The 17,890-nt window shown below is 43.6% G+C and overlaps 1 protein-coding gene across 1 annotated transcript in view; it reads left to right on the top strand.

Moving 5' to 3' along the window:
- Positions 1-17,642, top strand: part of ABCB10 (ATP binding cassette subfamily B member 10) — a 32,147-nt gene extending 14,505 nt beyond the window's left edge. Inside the window, exons 2-13 of the mRNA XM_066577042.1 lie at positions 1,964-2,164; positions 2,372-2,574; positions 2,665-2,799; positions 3,046-3,192; positions 3,336-3,471; positions 4,639-4,734; positions 7,684-7,893; positions 8,065-8,144; positions 9,448-9,628; positions 11,808-11,851; positions 15,761-15,795; positions 17,041-17,642. Of these exons, the coding sequence (XP_066433139.1) occupies positions 1,964-2,164; positions 2,372-2,574; positions 2,665-2,799; positions 3,046-3,192; positions 3,336-3,471; positions 4,639-4,734; positions 7,684-7,893; positions 8,065-8,144; positions 9,448-9,628; positions 11,808-11,851; positions 15,761-15,795; positions 17,041-17,299 (1,727 nt within the window). The 3' untranslated portion in view covers positions 17,300-17,642. The remainder of the gene's footprint in view (positions 1-1,963; positions 2,165-2,371; positions 2,575-2,664; positions 2,800-3,045; positions 3,193-3,335; positions 3,472-4,638; positions 4,735-7,683; positions 7,894-8,064; positions 8,145-9,447; positions 9,629-11,807; positions 11,852-15,760; positions 15,796-17,040) is intronic.
- The last annotated feature ends 248 nt before the right edge of the window (positions 17,643-17,890 follow it).

Here is a 17,890-nt window from a genome sequence, read left to right on the forward strand (position 1 = left end):
ATAGATGGTCTAAACTTAGAATATGCCAGATTTATCAATGAATGATAAATCTGACGAATTTTAAAGCTCTCTGGTCTAAGACTGCCGGGTCTAAAGGTGCTCTTAGATGGAACTATTTTTGTTCAAATAAATCTTTGAAATGAAAGTCAATGAATCGTTTGCTTTTTGTTGGTCGTTTATTTAATTCAGACGTAAAGACCATCATTGGCTCGTTCGCTTCCTCTCACTCACTATTACAGTGAATATGAAAGACTGAACACTTCGCTGCTCGAGAGCTAACGAGCTAGCGCTGACGTTACTTGTTCAAACGAGAATCAACTTGTCTAAAAGGACCTTAAGTTTGCGCTGTCTAACTTTTCAGTATTACTAAAGAAGCTCCTATATTTTTTTTCAACTGTAGAGAGGGGAGGAAGCCCCTGCTGGGCACCACTTATCTCCCCTGAGACTAGAAGGATTTGGTGTATTGAAATCCAACATGCCTGACTCTTCCCTCAACATCTGCTTTCAAGAAAGAGTCAAGACCCCCCCCCCCCAATGAACACGCTACAGTTGGCCAGCATACCCCTCCCCGAGTATGTAGAACTAATTGTCAATGTAGTCCTTGTTATAATCAGATTGAGAAAATGTCCAACAGTAGAATTATCTATATGGTGTCGCTGGTGGCGGTGGCCTCCATGATGTCAATGGGTTGTCCGTCCTGTACCAGTGCAGCGCCCCAGGAGCGGGCCCCACCCAAGGAGACAGCGGGATAGAGTTTGGGCCTTGTCACGGGGCTCTACTGTCTCCCACCCGGAGGGTAACCAGGGACACATCCCAGTGGCCGAGGACAGGCTATTAAATGGGGATAACCCAAATGCGGTTTACCTTAGTCCTTTGTCACGTGTGACACCACCGTCCTCTCTGGTGAATTCCAGAAGATGTAATAAAGAGCCAACACACACAGAGTTGACTTTTAAAGGCTGAACCAGGAATGATCGGTAAAGCCGTTTACTTGCAGAAGAACATGAACAAACTTGAAACGGTCCGTAACAATTTGTATCTACCGGCAAGACACTCGTGCAGGAGGACTCATGGTGTGACACAGAGGAAACATGGGAAGCCAGAGGGATTTCACAGGCCTAGTTAATGCGGGTCTCTGTTTCTGGACAGTTTTCTTACACACGCCAGCTCTCTACCGGTACACACTCACGGGATAGTACACTCGATGCTGCACAGTGGGGTCTCTCAAACTTGTGACTCTTCTCTTGCTCCTAGTTACGAGGCTTGGGTAGAAGGAACCCAGGACACATACATACCATGCACTCCGCTTCCTTTATCTTCCCTACACACAGACTAAAGGTGTCTGTGTGAAGACAGGTTCCTCTCCTAGGTAACCCCAAGTACAAGACTGGAAGAAGACAGCGGGGAAAAAGCCCAATCATGCACCTTGGACCCACATATATATCACAAGGTCATATGACATACAGAAGATACATTTCCAGACAAAACCCAGACAGTAACCCATTCAGTGCTGCAGCTATGCAATACACATCAAATCCGCTCACATAGAAGACACTGACAACACATAGGCACAAGACATACACAGATCCTTCAGAAAATGTCTAGGAAATTCTGTAAATTAACTTCTGTACACTACACCAGTATCCGTAATGGGCTAACGGTGAGAATCCAACATTCATCACCTCTCAACAGGAGCTCAGGGAGCTTCCACAGCACACACTTGGTCGATAGCAACGAGTATGATCATTGGTCGTCCTAGTAATGGGGTTCTGACTGATCCTGCTTACTGACTGCTTCCCTGTCTGCTAGTCATTATTGCGGAGAATAGCTATTCCTATGCATTTACTTCCCGACTGGAAACCAGGACCGGGTCATGTCTTTTCATGATATGCCATATGTACAGTATGACTATGAGAGACATCAGGAATCACAGTAATAATGGAGCTCTGTCTTCCTCCTGCAGCTGCGGTCAGCTTCCTCGCCGTCTCCAGTGTAATCACCATGTCGGCTCCATTCTTCCTTGGAAAAGTAATTGATGTAATCTACTCCAATCCCACCCAGGATCTGACGTCCAGCCTTACATCACTGTGTGCCTTACTGTGCGGGGTCTTCTTCTGTGGAGCTGCGGCCAATGGGATCCGTGTCTACCTTATGCAAATCTCAGGTACATGGCGGAGTGCGTGACTGTAGGGCCGCGCAGTGTGGGGTGCGTGACCACTGCCGAGGTCGAGTATGAGGGAGATGAAGAGTGCTAACTGCCCTTTATAGCCATTCTATGCCTAGATCAGCAGAGGCAGTCACAGACACCTACATCACTAATGATCACATCTCATCCTCTCTCTAACGGACACTTTTGTGGCTCCTCCCTCAGGACAGCGGATCGTCCGCGGGCTGCGCTCCTCACTCTTCTCCTCACTGCTGAAGCAGGAGGTCGGCTTCTTTGACCAGACTCGTACCGGGGAGCTGATCAACCGATTGTCATCAGATACAATTCTAATTGGCAGGTCGGTCACGGAGAACCTGTCGGATGGACTGAGAGCCCTGGCGCAGGCGTCTGTCGGAGTGGGGATGATGGTAACGCTGCATGTGTATGATCTATAATGACTGCTCACCATAGACGGGCAGATACATATATACATTTAATATCATGTGTTTTTCTTCCAGTTCTTTGTTTCTCCACAACTGGCCATGTTTGTTCTGAGCATCGTCCCACCACTCGCCATTGTCGCAGTGATTTATGGGAGATATTTACGAAAAGTCTCGAAACTGACCCAAGACTCACTTGCTGAAGCCACTCAGGTATCTGCTCTGTGGATGCGGGTTTGTTACTCTACTCTCGGGGACTCTCTTCTCATTTCATAGGTTTGATTGAGTTTCGTTGGCTTTGGCAGTTTATTTCCGCTCTATTCCTGCATGTTACCTGCTGAGACCCTTGTGCAGAGTAAGAGACCTCATTTCCCTCCCATTTCTTGGCGACCCTTGGGTGGCTCTTTTCTTGGCGACCCTGGGGTTGCACTTTCATCTCCATACTTTGCTCTCCCTCAGCTTTCGGAGGAGCGTATTGGGAACATCCGGACGGTGCGAGCTTTTGGGAAGGAGATGCTGGAAATGAAGAAGTACGACGGTAAAGTGGACTACGTCCTGGACTTGGCCTATAAGGAGGCTTTTGCCCGGGCCGGTTTCTTTGGCCTTGTAAGTATTGACATGATGTCTATATTGTTGCTCTCCATCGCCATCCGTCATTGTGGGGTCCTTACTCGCATTGGTGGCTTTCTGTACTCTTCCCTTTTATTCTGGTATTAATCACAAATCTGCTCTGTGTTTGTGTCCTGCAGACTGGCCTGTCGGGGAACCTCATAGTGCTGGCCGTGCTATATAAAGGGGGCCTACTGACAGGCGCAGCGCAAATGACAGTGGGCGAGCTGTCCTCCTTCCTGATGTACGCCTTCTGGGTGGGGATCAGCATTGGAGGTAAGCAAAATATTAAACATGGTATTTAGAACGTAACAGAAACCTTATGCAATGTGAAGATTCGCTGACTCTCGGGACCTATGAGCTGCGGGCACTCGCAGATACATCAGTTTCGGAGAAGTCCTGTGATACTTTCCATCCTTAGAGAAGGAAGGAGCAGTGGTATAGCTATAATGGTTGCAGTTGTGACCAGGCCCGTAAACCAGAGGGGCCTGCAGGTCCCCTTCACCACACCAAATGACCTGCACTTAATAATATTAATACTACACTATGGGAGCCAGACCAGTACACTCTCGTGGCCTCCCGACAAACTGTCTGTGGTGGTACAGCAGGGTTGGTCAGATACAGGGTCCATCACTGAGTTGCCACTTGAGGGGCAGAGCCTCCTTGCTATGTGTGGCTGACATGCATCTGCCTACTAGACATAGGAGGAAGGGGTGGGAGCGGAACCTGATCACAATGCCGGTGCCGACTGCCAATGCAGCATGGTGCTGCTCTGCTTCTTTACTGTTGGAACTAAGAAGGAACATATCACATGTGCACCATGAGGTGTAGAAGTGTGCCTTGCTTTGTTTGTATGTATGAAAGCCTGCGTTTGTGTGTATATGCACATCTGTATATAATATATACCTATATCTTTCTGTGTAAACATGGGCTGTATGTTTGTAAGTGTAGTACGTGCACAATTTTATTGTGCTTTGGGCTTTAGATTGCATTCACTCTGTATTTTCTGCGGCCAAATCGGCACCTAAGAACGGAACCGCATGAACGTATTTGTGCAGCGTTTCGCACACATAAAATTTGCGTGTGCAATACGCAGTAAGTTGATTTCAATAGGTTCGTTCACATAGGTGAATGTTGTGTGCGCTCTCCGTTCACATAAAAAAATACCCAGCATGCTCCATTTTTCCTGCACACATTGAACTAATTACACTAATTGACCATTTCCATGGGAGGATAGCTGCACGATTTCTGCACTCGATGTACAGCAGAACCTTTGCACCTGGGCCAATGATGAGGAATTAGCTGCGCACCTGGGAGGGAGATAGTTACCTGGAGACTAATCTCTAACCTGTAGATACGGGGACTATCTGCGGCTGGCCTCATATCCGATGCAGCTGTAATTGCCTGGAAGTAATGTATTTATGGCCGCACTTTGTATTCCAGGCCTCAGTTCTTTCTATTCGGAGCTGATGAAGGGATTCGGCGCCGGTTCCCGTATCTGGGAACTGCTGGACCGGAAGCCTGTGATGCCTTTCAATGGTAAGTACAAAGATAAGTTGGAGACCTGCATATCGTGGCTGGAGAGACAAACCAGGGAGAATGTATCCATGAGCGGGCAATACTCATTCTATATAGCATTGCTGTGCACACAAGGGTTAAAGATTCCTTCCCATGTCACTAATTAATGATTTATGACTGATGGATGCTAAAGATTACAATTGTTTGGTGACTGATGATGGTGATGCCTGAAAATTCCCTGAAAGGTCCCACTAAAATTTCAACTTTATTAAAAAAAAAAGGGGGGAGCAAATGCTAAATGGACAATGTCCAAAAAGGAAACAATATCATATGATCCAGACAAAAAATATTAAAATATAGTGTGACCCAGCCAGAGGAAAAAAAGGATAACGATAAGATATTCCACCTTTATCACAGAAGGGACAAACTCATCTGGTAAGGTTAGAGGAATAGTGATCACTCCGCGGTATATTGGTCAAATCCCATTATAAAAAGATGGAAAAGAAACAAAAAGAAGAAACTAAAGCTGTAAACATGGGAAGGATGTGGAGTCTGAATTATTGTGTACCAGGGGATGTTGATAAGGCTCACATCCAACTAAATGTACCATTCAGATCTTCACATCTCCCAAAAAAGGAATACCAAGACCCAGTCCCACCTCATTCTCCCTTAGAAGGAAATCAAAAAGTTGGGCATAAGTCTAAATAATCTTCTAATGTCCCGACGGTCTATACGTTATGTCTGTAGATGATGCTCACTGCTACGTGAGATAGAAGATCTTACTAGTGATGATGTGGCAAGGCCAATAATCTGACTGTCTATAGCTAGATCTGTAGCTGGAAAAATTATTTGATGGCAATAAATGTCCCTAATATCTTAGATGGTTTAATATAAACTCTCCATATATGATGATTCTCCTGCTCGATGCGTTAACTTGATTGAAACTATAAAAGGGTAGATGACAGTCGCTGAACAAGATGGAATTATGGCTAAGGCATTTTAAGGATATTAATGAAAACCTTTCCAAGAGGCAGCCAAGAGATCCTATCCAATACTGCAGACAAAGCACCAGCAGTCCTGATGGTGGACTGGTGGCAAATGAGGAGCTCAGCTGAATCCTTCTAGCGGAGGTTCTAAAAACCCCAGAAAAATGCCGCCTACCTGTGAGGCTCATACTACCCGGCCAATCATGTAGGAAGTAAAGTGCCTGCCTACCGGCTACACCTCTCCGCGAGAAAACCGCGCCATCCCATCGTATGTGACGCCTGATCCCAGCTGCCTATAATAAGTGATGTATGGGATCTGGGCTGCACATGCACGGAAGGCGACCAGACAATGCCTGAGAGCGTGATCAGAAAGAAAGGTGCCCACCACGCAGGACCGCCACTATACCAGACCAGTCGGGTCACCAAAATACTGCTGGATGCAGGCAACAGCATCAATGCAATGCACAATACTGGTATTTAAGAAAGAACTTCCAGCACTCGTATATCATAAAAACAACCATATTGGCAAATATAGGCTGGACTAGATGGACATTGTCTTCATTCAGCCTAACATACTATGTTACTATGTACATGAATTGTTGTATGATTTGATGAATTTATTTTAAAAAGAGCGCAACCCGCCCCAAATACTGATAATTGAAATACTGAATCTTTTTTTTAATCTACCAAGAATGATAATGTAAGTACATATTAATGAGAAAACCCAAAAATTAAGACCCAGCTACATAAAAGTTATTAAAAATGACAAAAATACTGAAAAAACCACTGTTCATTATGCCAAACCCCCGCATGGTAGTGCGGAGGATGATAATGTGTGATTAAAAATAATGAATGCTAATTTGTGGAGGGTAGTAGTGAGTATGATATGTGAATAGCACAGAGTGGAGAATTCATGATATGTGAGTGATAGATGACAAAGAATGCGATTGCTGGTGACTGATGATTAATAAAAGATGGTGATTGATGGGTAAGAGTGTAGTGAAGATTATGTCTGTGACTGAACATAATGGGTGATTTTTGCATGATTGCGGGAGAATGATTATTCATGGAGGATATGTGTGATTAAACATTATGATAGATGATTCATGGATTATGAGTGATGGATGCTAAAGATTACATTTGCAATTGATTGATGGGTACAATGTGTGATCATTTGTGATTGATGACACATCATAATTGATGAGAGAGACAGACAGACGCACGCAAATCTACTGTTTTTAACGTGTTAATTTACTGCATCGTCGCCAGCTCTGCTAAATCCTTGTAATGCTGCAAAGTCTAAGTGGATTTCAACTGTTTGTTTCAAAAAGCTTCAGTAAAACTGCATGCTCCCAGCTTACTTATACAAGCTACGGGACTTGTCTCAAGTTATTTCGCCATCGCTACATTTGGGTTTTCAGGTGGGAGTATTGGCGTCACCCGAGACAAAACAACTGTTTACTTTAAACGTACCCTCGTACATTATTTGTACCACTGTGCGACAGCTGGGCAGAGCATCATTTCCGTCATTGTCGAGAGGGATTACAGAGCCACCTGTGACAACCACCTTGCAATCCCTGTGGTCTCCCCCACTTTTACGCACCTAGCTCGGCCGTTGCAATTGTAGAGAGGATGAGGATGCGATTTAAACATGATGATGGCTCATGATTACAGCTGCTGGTGATTGATGAATCGTCTGTCATCCCCATCATCCATGAATCGTGGATGATGACTGATGGATGAAGAGTGATTTGAGAGGATGGTAATGATGCTATGTTATCAAATATAATGATGGTGATGATGAATGATGGCTGATGGATGGTGATAATGATGAGGACTTGTAATGGCTGATAACTGATATCTAACTAATGGTGGTGACAGTGATGTTGATGTGATTGATGACTGGCATCTGATAAAACTGATGATGAATTACGATGCCTGTCTGACTTATGATTCTCTATCACTTCTATGTTGGCCATTACAGAGGGTTTAGAGATTACACCAGAAAAATTTAAAGGTGCCTTGGATTTCCGGGACGTCAGCTTTGTGTACCCCAGCCGGCTAGATGCTCCTATATTCCAAAGTCTGAACCTCTCCGTCCCCCCAGGATCAGTCATGGCAGTGGTGGGACCAAGTGGCTCTGGAAAATCCACACTAGTTTCACTGCTATTAAGGCTATATGATCCCAGTACAGGTAAGTGCCGGTTCGATACAGAATTGAAGACGTGGGACACTTCATCATTCCTGCACCGTTTTTTTTTTTTCTTCTTCTGTTTTTCCTACCAGTCTTCTCGCACAATAGGCTAAGCATGGTCGTACTGTCATTTACCTGGAATATAATTTTATTTGCTATTTGTTTTCCCAGGATCCATCTATATTGATGGCCATGACATGCGTCAACTCAACCCACTTTGGTTACGGTCTAAGATTGGCACTGTCAGCCAGGTAATCATCACCACCCTTTATTTATAGTGTGCTGACGCCCGTCCAGCCTTGGATAGTCTGTGACTTGGGTTGGGCTCTGTGTCAAAGTAGCTCATGGAAGTGAGATGATGTGTGATGCAGCTCAGTTTCTACATAAACAACGTTCTCGTGTCACCTTGGTAATGCAGAGAATAAGGGTTTTGGTGTAAAAACAAAGAAGAAAGCAAAGCTGAAGCATCACTGACCTCCCACACTCCATTAATATTTTCCGTGTACATAGTAATGAGGTGCATTCTCTTCCCTCTATTGAGGTGACACATACCGAGGTGATGATAAGGTGGCTTGTCTTTGTGGTCCATTAACCCCTTGAGTAGCGGGTTTCCTACCACCCTGTCAGACCCACCAGGGCAGGTTTTTTAAAATGGTCTAATCATTGAATTTCAACTAGTTTTGCAGTTGCGTTTCAAGAGCCATAACTTTTTCATTTTTCCATTGACATGGCCATATGAGGGCTTGTTTTTTTGCGGGACAAGTTGTGATTTTTTTTTTTTTAAACAGGAGGGAGGAAAAAAAGAAATGGGGAAAAAAGAAAAAAAGGGGCCATGTCATTAAGGGGTTAAATAATGCATTAACTTCCTTCTCTGGGTCATTACGACGCACACGGATACCACATGTGTGATTTGTATTTTTGAATTTTTTTTACCAAGTAAAGGAAGCCAAGCACTAGCTCTCCCTGCCACAGAGACCATCGGCTTGCTTTTGACAAGCCGATGGTCTGTATGGCAACCTATAAACAAAGCAGGAGACTTAGAAGCAGGAGATTGCCGGCAGATAGGCAATATCTTCTGCTGGTTTTTCAAAGCCCTTGCTTTGTTCTCTGTGGGTCTGTGCAGGCAGAGCACACTGTCACAGCTTGTGGCATTGTGCTCTGCAGCTCCCATAGTGATACATAGCCCGGAAATCTTCCGGGCTATATCGCTATGGGCAGTTGAGCTCGTCCAGGAAAATTTCCGGGCGTGCCACTCAAGGGGTTAAGGCTGCACTGGTTTAGCAGGATAGTCTCTCTGGCATTAGACTGTCTTGTCACTCCTCAGCCCCCTTTTGGAAGTCTCTGGTCCTGCAAAACCCACAATATATTTTTGGACAATGAGGTGTTGCCCATCACAATGTTATCCACCCCCATAATGTACAATCTGCTCCCCAGCTGTTCTAATCTACACTTTGCACAACTCTACCGTATGTATTTTCTTAGTCCCAGTTGTGGTGAGAAAAGTTGCGGGAGGATTTTACTATCTTATGGCCTTTTCCTTTGTCATTGCTACAGGAACCAGTTTTGTTTTCCTGCTCTATTTCGGAGAATATCGCTTACGGAGCAGAAGACCCGTCTACTGTCACACAAGAGCAGATCCAGAGGGTGGCCGAAGTTGCCAACGCCATGGGATTCATTGAACATTTTCCAAAGGGGTTTGACACCGTTGTCGGGGAAAAAGGTGTTCTTCTGTCAGGTACGACCAGCTCAAGGTCTGCAAGTAGCCATCCAGAACGGATATACTTATAGACCTGATGGCAACTAGTGCATTCAGTGAAGGTGGGTTGTCCTACTCAAGATGGTAGATTATGAAAGTGGATGGTTGTCATGTCCATCTCACTGGAGGCCACTGCAGACTCCTTTCCAGTAGTACAGCTTGATCTTACAAGTTGTCAGTGTCCCATTAACGTTAACCCCCCCCTTTTTTTTGCCATATTCGTTTTTTCCTCCCCCCCCTTAAAAAAAAATCATAACTCCTTTATTTATCCATCAATGTCGCTGTATGAAGGCTTGTTTTTTGCGTTTTTTTTTTTTCAAAGACATTTAATTTTTTTCAAGTATTTTCTGCGGTCATCTTGTGCGCGCAATAACTTTTTTTATTTTTCGTCGACGTAGTTCAGTGATGGCTCATTTTTTTGTGGGATGTCCTGTAGTTTCCGTTAGTACTAATTTGGAATACGTATGACTTTTTGATCGCTTTTTATTGCGTTTCTTCTGAGAGACAGGGTGACTGAAAAAGTGCATTTCTGGCGTTCTTTATTTATTTTTATTTTTTTCGGACGACGTTCACCGTGCAGGAAAAATAATGCACTACTTTGATAGATTGGACTTTTATGGACGCGGCGATATCAGATATGTATTTTTATTTTATTATTTAGACTTTTTAATTATAGATATGAAAAAAGGGGGGCGATTTAAACTTTTGTAAAAAAAACTTTATTGCTCTTTTTTTCACTTTACTTTTGAGTCCCCAGGGGACGATCGCGGCTATTGCCCGCAGGTGTCAGCTGTACTAAACAGCTGACGCCCGTGCTGTATGTAGAGAGGTCGCCCCGCGACCTTTCTGCATACATACCACGACGCTCCAGGACGTAAATGTACGTCCTGGAGCGGGAAGGGGTTAAAGTAGTTTGCACAAACCAAACTTGTAGTTTCTGATGGTTTTCTGGACCATGTATGACCCCCTCCCTATTGTGGAGCACAAAGTAGACTTCAGCAAGAGAAAAGGCCCAAATCATCTGGTTGGAGATCTTTTTCTCTTTGCGTCTCTTGAATTCTCGAACGTGATGGAAAGTTTTTTTTGTAACTCTGACTCTTCTCCTCTTTCTCCACCATTTGTTTATTTTTCTTTGATGCTGTGTTATTTTATTCTACTTGGCCAACACAGCGATCGCTCTGTAAATAACCCAAAAAAGGCTGGTGCCAAGTCCAAAGTCTTCAGTGCTCCTACAGATGACTGCAATTGGTCCATTTTGAGCATTCCCTCCACATGATGTAGACCCAGAAAGGTATGATGGGGAATTGTTGGTACACCGATTTCCATGCAGATACAAAGGACTAAAATAAACAGAAACTTCTCTTATCTAATCCTGGCTGTGGAGCCATCAAGCCAACCGTACCCCAAGCACAAACTGGAGGGTTACAGTAAGACGTAAAAATAAATCCCAATCTGTCTCTGTCTCTCTTATACCAAGGCACCAAATATCAGAGTAGGATGGCACAGACTTTGATTCATACAAATAGTTTAGAATTTATTAAAGCCACAGTTAAGCTACACCAAGAAGGACCAACATTTTGGGCCACCGGCCCTTTTTCAAACACAGTGTGAAATGAAGCAGGACCATGATCATTGAGTGATGCCACCGGAGCATCAATGAATGCTACAGTATTTGCGTGAACTGAAGTGTGCGCTGTGCTTTGATGTCCCTCTCTGAAATCTGCACCTCGGTGTAGGAAAGAGGGTAATGAAAGGTTGTTATAGTTTTTGTTTCCTCATTGTGACCCTCGCATTGTCAGATACTGGTGTATGGGCTGCTAGGAACATGATCGACACTGATCTGATGGCTTCGCTGCCAGGATGTGATGACGGTTATTAACTTCAGTCTCCGGCATTCATATGGAGATCGGTGTAATGGCAGTTCCCCATCATACTGCGTCTGGATCTACATTGTGCAGTGATGATGCTCCTAATGGACCAATCAAGTGTGTGCTGGCTCGGTTAGACCAAGGATCCCAATTAGGACTGAACTTAGTCACTTTTTAGTTCAGGTCTTCAGTAATCAAAATCTGAAGTTTAAAATGTAGTTTTTTCATCGCCCATTGAGATGAGATCTGCATCCACTATATTTATTTATTCATTTTTTTATATTTTTCAGGTGGACAGAAGCAAAGAATCGCCATTGCCAGAGCATTGCTTAAGGTAGGTCGTCTTCTGACCAGATACATGACTGTTCCTGCAGGGTCTTCAGGCAGGATCATAGTCTGGTTACAGGATTGTTATTGAGGTTGTATGAAGGGGAATGACTAAGACAAACGTGACAGAACGGTCAAAGTGGTTTGTATCTACAGGTGACATAATCACGTATATTACATTAGATATCATGTATCCATTACTAAGCGCTGGCCATTTGGAAGCTCAACGGTCTTTTATTTCATTGACCTTCCTTCCGGAAAGATTACAAGGAAGGTTCTACTTCCTTCTTTCCAGAAACAGTGCTCCACCTGTTTATGTTTGTGTCTCGTTTTGCAGTTGGCCCCCTTGACCTGACACCTGTTTATGTTCGTGTCTCGATTTGCAATTGACCCCCTTGACCTGAAACCAAAGTATCAGACACGGACCAAGGACAAGACCATTTCTTCCTAAGGCATCCTTCATACGGTCAACATGACATTGCTGCGAGAAAATCGCAGCGATATTGCATTGCTGATCCATGCGATATTGCTGCATTTTCTTTCAGCCATACTGTGATTTTGTAGCCCTGCAAAGTTGCAAATGGTGATACAAAGTCGCATGATTTTGTAGCACCACATGTGAGAGTTTTCGAGGAGGGAAAAGGGTGCTTTGAAAATAAGCCCTAGCTGCAGTAAAAAGAAAAAAAACTTCATCTAGAATCGCTGTCAGCCTGGCCGCGTGTTCTTCCTGGTCCCCGGCACTTCTCTTCAGCTAATCTTGTGGCAGAGTATTGAAAAATCCCCGCCTCCAGGAAGCGCTGGCTGTGATTGGCTGAGGGCTCAGCCAATCAGAGCAGCACTGGATGCACCAATCACAGCATTTATTTTGATATCATGGCTAAAAGCCTCTTCCATTTTTTTTTCTTTTTGCATTTACATGTTTCGAACAGAGTTCTTATTCATAGCTAGATATAATGGGATGCTTGGAATATCGGATTCCGTTTTAGTGGCTCAATCATCTACCTTTGGCACGTGGGGAGCACAAACCTTTTTTTGCTTGGAAGAATTCATATTACTCAGGTTTTGACATGAGTATGTGTCCGAATGTTGCTGCATACTGTGTGATGCAGTTCAAGTCTATGGAGGTGTTATGCCCTATGTATAACATAATAAGATGAGTAAGCCTGTCGACGTAGTTGTGCAAGGGCTCAATTTTTGCGGGATGTCCTGTAGTTTCCGATAGTATAAATTTGGAATACATACAACCTTTTGATCGCTTTTTATTGCATTTTTTCTGGAAGACAGGGTAACTAAAGTGTATTTCTTGCATTTTTTATATTTTTTTTATCGGACGACGTTCACCGTGCAGGAAAAATAATGCACTACTTTGATAGATGGGACTTTTATGGATGCGGCGATACCAAATACATATTTTTATTTTATGATTTAGATTTTTAGTAATTGATATGGCAAAAGGGGGGTGATTTAAACTTTTATAACTTTTTTTTTTTTTTTTTTTTTACAATTTAAAAAACTTTATTGATCTTTTTTTTTTTTTACTTTACTTTGAAGTCCCACTGGGGGACTTTAACATGCGATGCTTTGATCGCTCCTGCAGTATGACGTAATGCTATAGCATTACGTCATACTGCTTTTTTACAGGCAGTCTATCAAGCCACCCTGTGTGGATAGCTTGATAGGCAGTCTGCTAAGGCAGCCCTGGGGCCATTCATTAGGCCCCCGGCTGCCATGACACATGCACGGCTCCCCCGATCTCACCGCGGGGGGGCCGTGCGGGACGCTGTTCGGGGGATTTAAATGCCGCTGTCAGAATTGACAGCGGCATTTAAAGGGTTAATAGCCGCGATCGGCCGAGCTGTAATAAACAGCTGACGCCCACGCTGTATGGAGGGAGATAGCGGCGCTACCTCCCTCCATACACGTCCTGCAGCTGCAGGACGTAAAAACACTATAGGGTGGTCACTAAGGGGTTAAATTTTTTTTTAAATGAAAAACGTTTTTTAACGGTTTTCCAAACATCTTTTTTATTTTAAACTTTTGCTTAAACTGTTAATATTTTTTATTTTTGTACTGTTTTAAAAATGTTCTTAAACATTTTTCTTTTAGTCCTCATAAGGAACTTTATACTTGCAATCATTTGATCACGTGTACTATATACAGCAATACTTTAGTATTGCTGTATATATCAATTTTCAGTCATGCCTATTAAGCTCTGCCACATGCGGGGTTAATAGGCATCCATGCATGGCAGCCTTGCAGCCTTTATCAAGCTCTGGGCTGCCATGTGAACCCTTCTGTATAGCATAATTATGTCCTAGTTGGGGGTGGATGGAGCGCCAGAGGGGGCTCCCCTTTTGGCTGGCTGTTGAGGTGCAAAGTCAATTTTTACTAAAGCATCTAAATAGTTATTTGCCACAATCAGAGTTAGCTTCTATTGCAGCAGTTTCTGCCAGCTGTTAAAAACATCTGATAGCTGCCAAGTATCAAGCGGACTCTGATCCGTACAACCTTTGCAACCACATGACTTATGTTTGCGTGAGGTGGTAGGGAGTGGGTTAGGGCCGCTTTCTGGTATCCATAATCTAGATATATAAAGGCGAAAGCCCTGACTGACTTGCCACTAATTCTCTAACTTCCTACTGTCGTACAAACATGACATTTGACACGACTGTTCTTTAGGTCGTGAATGGGAAAAGTAGAGGGGTTGCAACTTTGATTATTCAATTCTAAGTGCAAAAGTAAGTGACTCCCTATGTAGTGTAACTAATAAAACATCTGTACAGCACAAACGTGAAATTTGGCATGACCATTCTTTGGGTCGTAAATAAAAAAAAAAAAACTGGTCGCCACTTCAATATTCAATTCTAAGCATGAAAAATTGTGCAAAAATCCATGGTTCATAAGATAGTTATTTTCTCAGAAACCATAAAGCCTAGGAAAAGGATTTGCATACTGAACAGAATCTGCCTCGTGTGTGTGTGTGTGTGTGTGTGTGTGTGTGTGTGTGTGTGTGTGTGTGTGTGTGTGTGTGCATACTGAGGAGAATCTACCTTACGTGTGTGTGTGTGTGTGTGTGTGTGTGTGTGTGTGTGTGCATACTGAGGAGAATCTACCTTACGTGTGTGTGTGTGTGTGTGTGTGTGTGTGTGTGTGTGTGTGCATACTGAGGATAATCTACCTTACGTGTGTGTGTGTGTGTGTGTGTGTGTGTGTGTGTGTGTGCATACTGAGGAGAATCTACCTTACGTGTGTGTGTGTGTGTGTGTATACTGAGAAGAATCTACCTTACCTCTGTGTGTGCATATGCTGAGGAGAATCTAGCTCGCCTCTGTGTGTGCATATGCTGAGGAGAATCTAGCTCGCCTCTGTGTGTGCATATGCTGAGGAGAATCTAGCTCGCCTCTGTGTGTGCATATGCTGAGGAGACTCTAGCTCGCCTCTGTTTGGATATACTGAAAGGCTGTAAAGTGCATAAGGAACCAGCCATGGACTGCAGGGATGGAACATGCCTTTACGGCTAAGAAGGGCTGCAACCTCCAGTCTGGGAATAAATTTGAATAAAAAGAGGTATTACCTTTTATGGGTAGAAAGTGAGGCGAGAGGGAGGGGTGGCACATTCTGCAGAGGGACATCAGTATATGCAGTCTGAGGAGAATCTAACACTCTATGTGTATACATATTTTATTACTCGCTTCCTTTGAAGTAACAACAACTTCATAACATTTCCATGCGATCAACAGGTAAACAGCCTGGTTTATCAGCTAGTATACTATAATTGCACTTTGAGGTCTGTATTACAGTTTCAGTACTTGGACGCGCCACAGTACTGCTAAACCAAATGTATTCTGGACCCCCATTAGATTCTCTTACCCAGAATTCTCTTAAGTGATTTTTTTTTTTTCTCTCTCTTCTTTAGAACCCAAGAATTCTTCTTCTGGATGAAGCAACAAGGTATCTTATTAGTTATCACTAAAATCAAACATGTTGCTGCCTTTAAACCGTTCTCATTTGTTACTTGTTGTCTTGATTATCGATGTCCGGAAACTTTAAAATGGGGGGAAAAAAAATACGAATGCTTTAAATTGATAAAAGAAGTAGTACTTACCTTACCCATCCCCTGCTGCTCCTGTTCTGATGCTTCCTGGGGTCCTCCGCTGGTTTCTGTAGTTCCTGGTCCCTGTTGGCCTGGACATATGACAAATGCACCCAGTCAGTGTCTGTAGTCGGTTACTGCCATGGTCCATGATTGGCTGCAGCAGTCACATGTCAACAGGGACCAGGAAGTACAGAAACCAGCGGGAAGAGACTCCAGGAAGAGTCAGACTGGAAGTGACGGGGTAAGATCATATTAAGGTCGCCTGAGCATTAAAAAAAGAAGTTTAACCCTCTAGATATGGCAAAGATGGCCAAATCGCTCCTCTGACACACTGTAAATGGAAATATTTGGTCCATGTTCAGATCTTGCTGCAGGACTGGAATGACCTCTTTGGAGGTTCTCTCTCTGCTGGGATCTAATCAGATTTGTGGGAATACAAACCCTAAATGCTATCATGGAAAGATCTGCAGTTTTAGAAGTGGTGAATAACTGAAAATGACCTGATGACCGGGAACCTGCATCTCCGTTACATGACTCTGCCCAATGCTTTATATGTTCTTTTGTCATATTTATTCCCTCCCCCCACTAATAAATCGCCAACATATTCTGCAGTGCTGTACAGAGGTTGTTGCCTTTCCCATCAGCCCTTGTCGCTAATGGCGTTCACAATCCAGTACACCAAATGTCATATACACATTAGGGAGGTTTATTAAAGGCTTTACTCCAGTTTCCAGGTGTAAAAAGTAGCAATTTATGGCACATGTGCAAAATCACTTGCAACTTTTTGCCTCTTTGTGCCTCTCTCATCACACTTGAAAAATGTGCATGGCCCCTAAGGAGGGTCGTGGACTCCCAAGACTGACTAATTTAGTGGTATTTACAGGCACTGGTATAAATGATAGTGTAAATCTCCACTTGGCACATGGACAGCCAAGCCTTAAATAAAGTCTTCCCATAGACTCCATGCAGATGTTGTTCCTGGCTGGATTTGAACCCAGGATCCCCGCCCTGCTGGACAATAGAGCAACCTTTGAACATTTTTGTTGCCTTCTCCATCATTGCTTATTCTTTGATTCCTTTTTGCTTTTGTTTCCGCTTAGCGCTCTGGACGCAGAGAATGAATACCTTGTTCAGGAAGCTCTGGACCGTCTGATGGAGGGACGGACTGTTCTCATTATTGCACATCGTTTGTCAACCATTCAAAATGCAGACGCGGTGGCCGTCCTGGACCAGGGCCGAGTGGTGGAGTGCGGGAAACACCAGCAGCTTTTAAAGAACAGAAATGGCCTGTTCAGTAAACTGATGGAGAAGCAGTCCAGCCTGCTGCGCAATAGAGACTCTGCCCTGGGCGCCCTGTGACGAGCGCACCACACTGGGTTTTAGTATGGTTTGTTTTATATAGGAGATGAACTTTTCAGATGTTTTCGGGATCAGTTTTCAAAATCTTTTTAATTTTTTTTTTTATACCGACATGTTTTACACACTGGTAAAATGTCTCCTCCTGGGAGGTCTCCTCTTGAGTAGTCTCCTCTTGAGTAATCTCCTCCTGGGTGGTCTATCTGTTGCTGCTTTTTGTCATTCCATCACGTATCGAGGTTGCATATATCTCCCGGATGTCGTACACGGTGGTGAATAAAATTATATATTATAACATTATATTACATAAAGTATGAAGAAATAATAAAGTTGTATTTTTTGAGAACTTTTTTTGGATGTAAGTTATTTCCAGCACATTTTGCTAGAACAAAAAGTGCAAATTTTCACAGATCACTAGAAGTGTTATCACAGTGCAATGTTTCCCAACATGGGTCTGCACAGGACAGCATCTCCACTGCGGTGATGTCTCTATAGTAGATGTGTCACAATGCCCCCCCTCCCCTGCTGAGCTCTTATAATGTGTACTGACATTCATTACATGCGTGAACCATATTTCCCACTTCGTCCATCCTG

The sequence above is a fragment of the Eleutherodactylus coqui genome, chromosome 8, assembly GCF_035609145.1.
Source record: "Eleutherodactylus coqui strain aEleCoq1 chromosome 8, aEleCoq1.hap1, whole genome shotgun sequence".
NCBI lineage: Eukaryota > Metazoa > Chordata > Amphibia > Anura > Eleutherodactylidae > Eleutherodactylus > Eleutherodactylus coqui.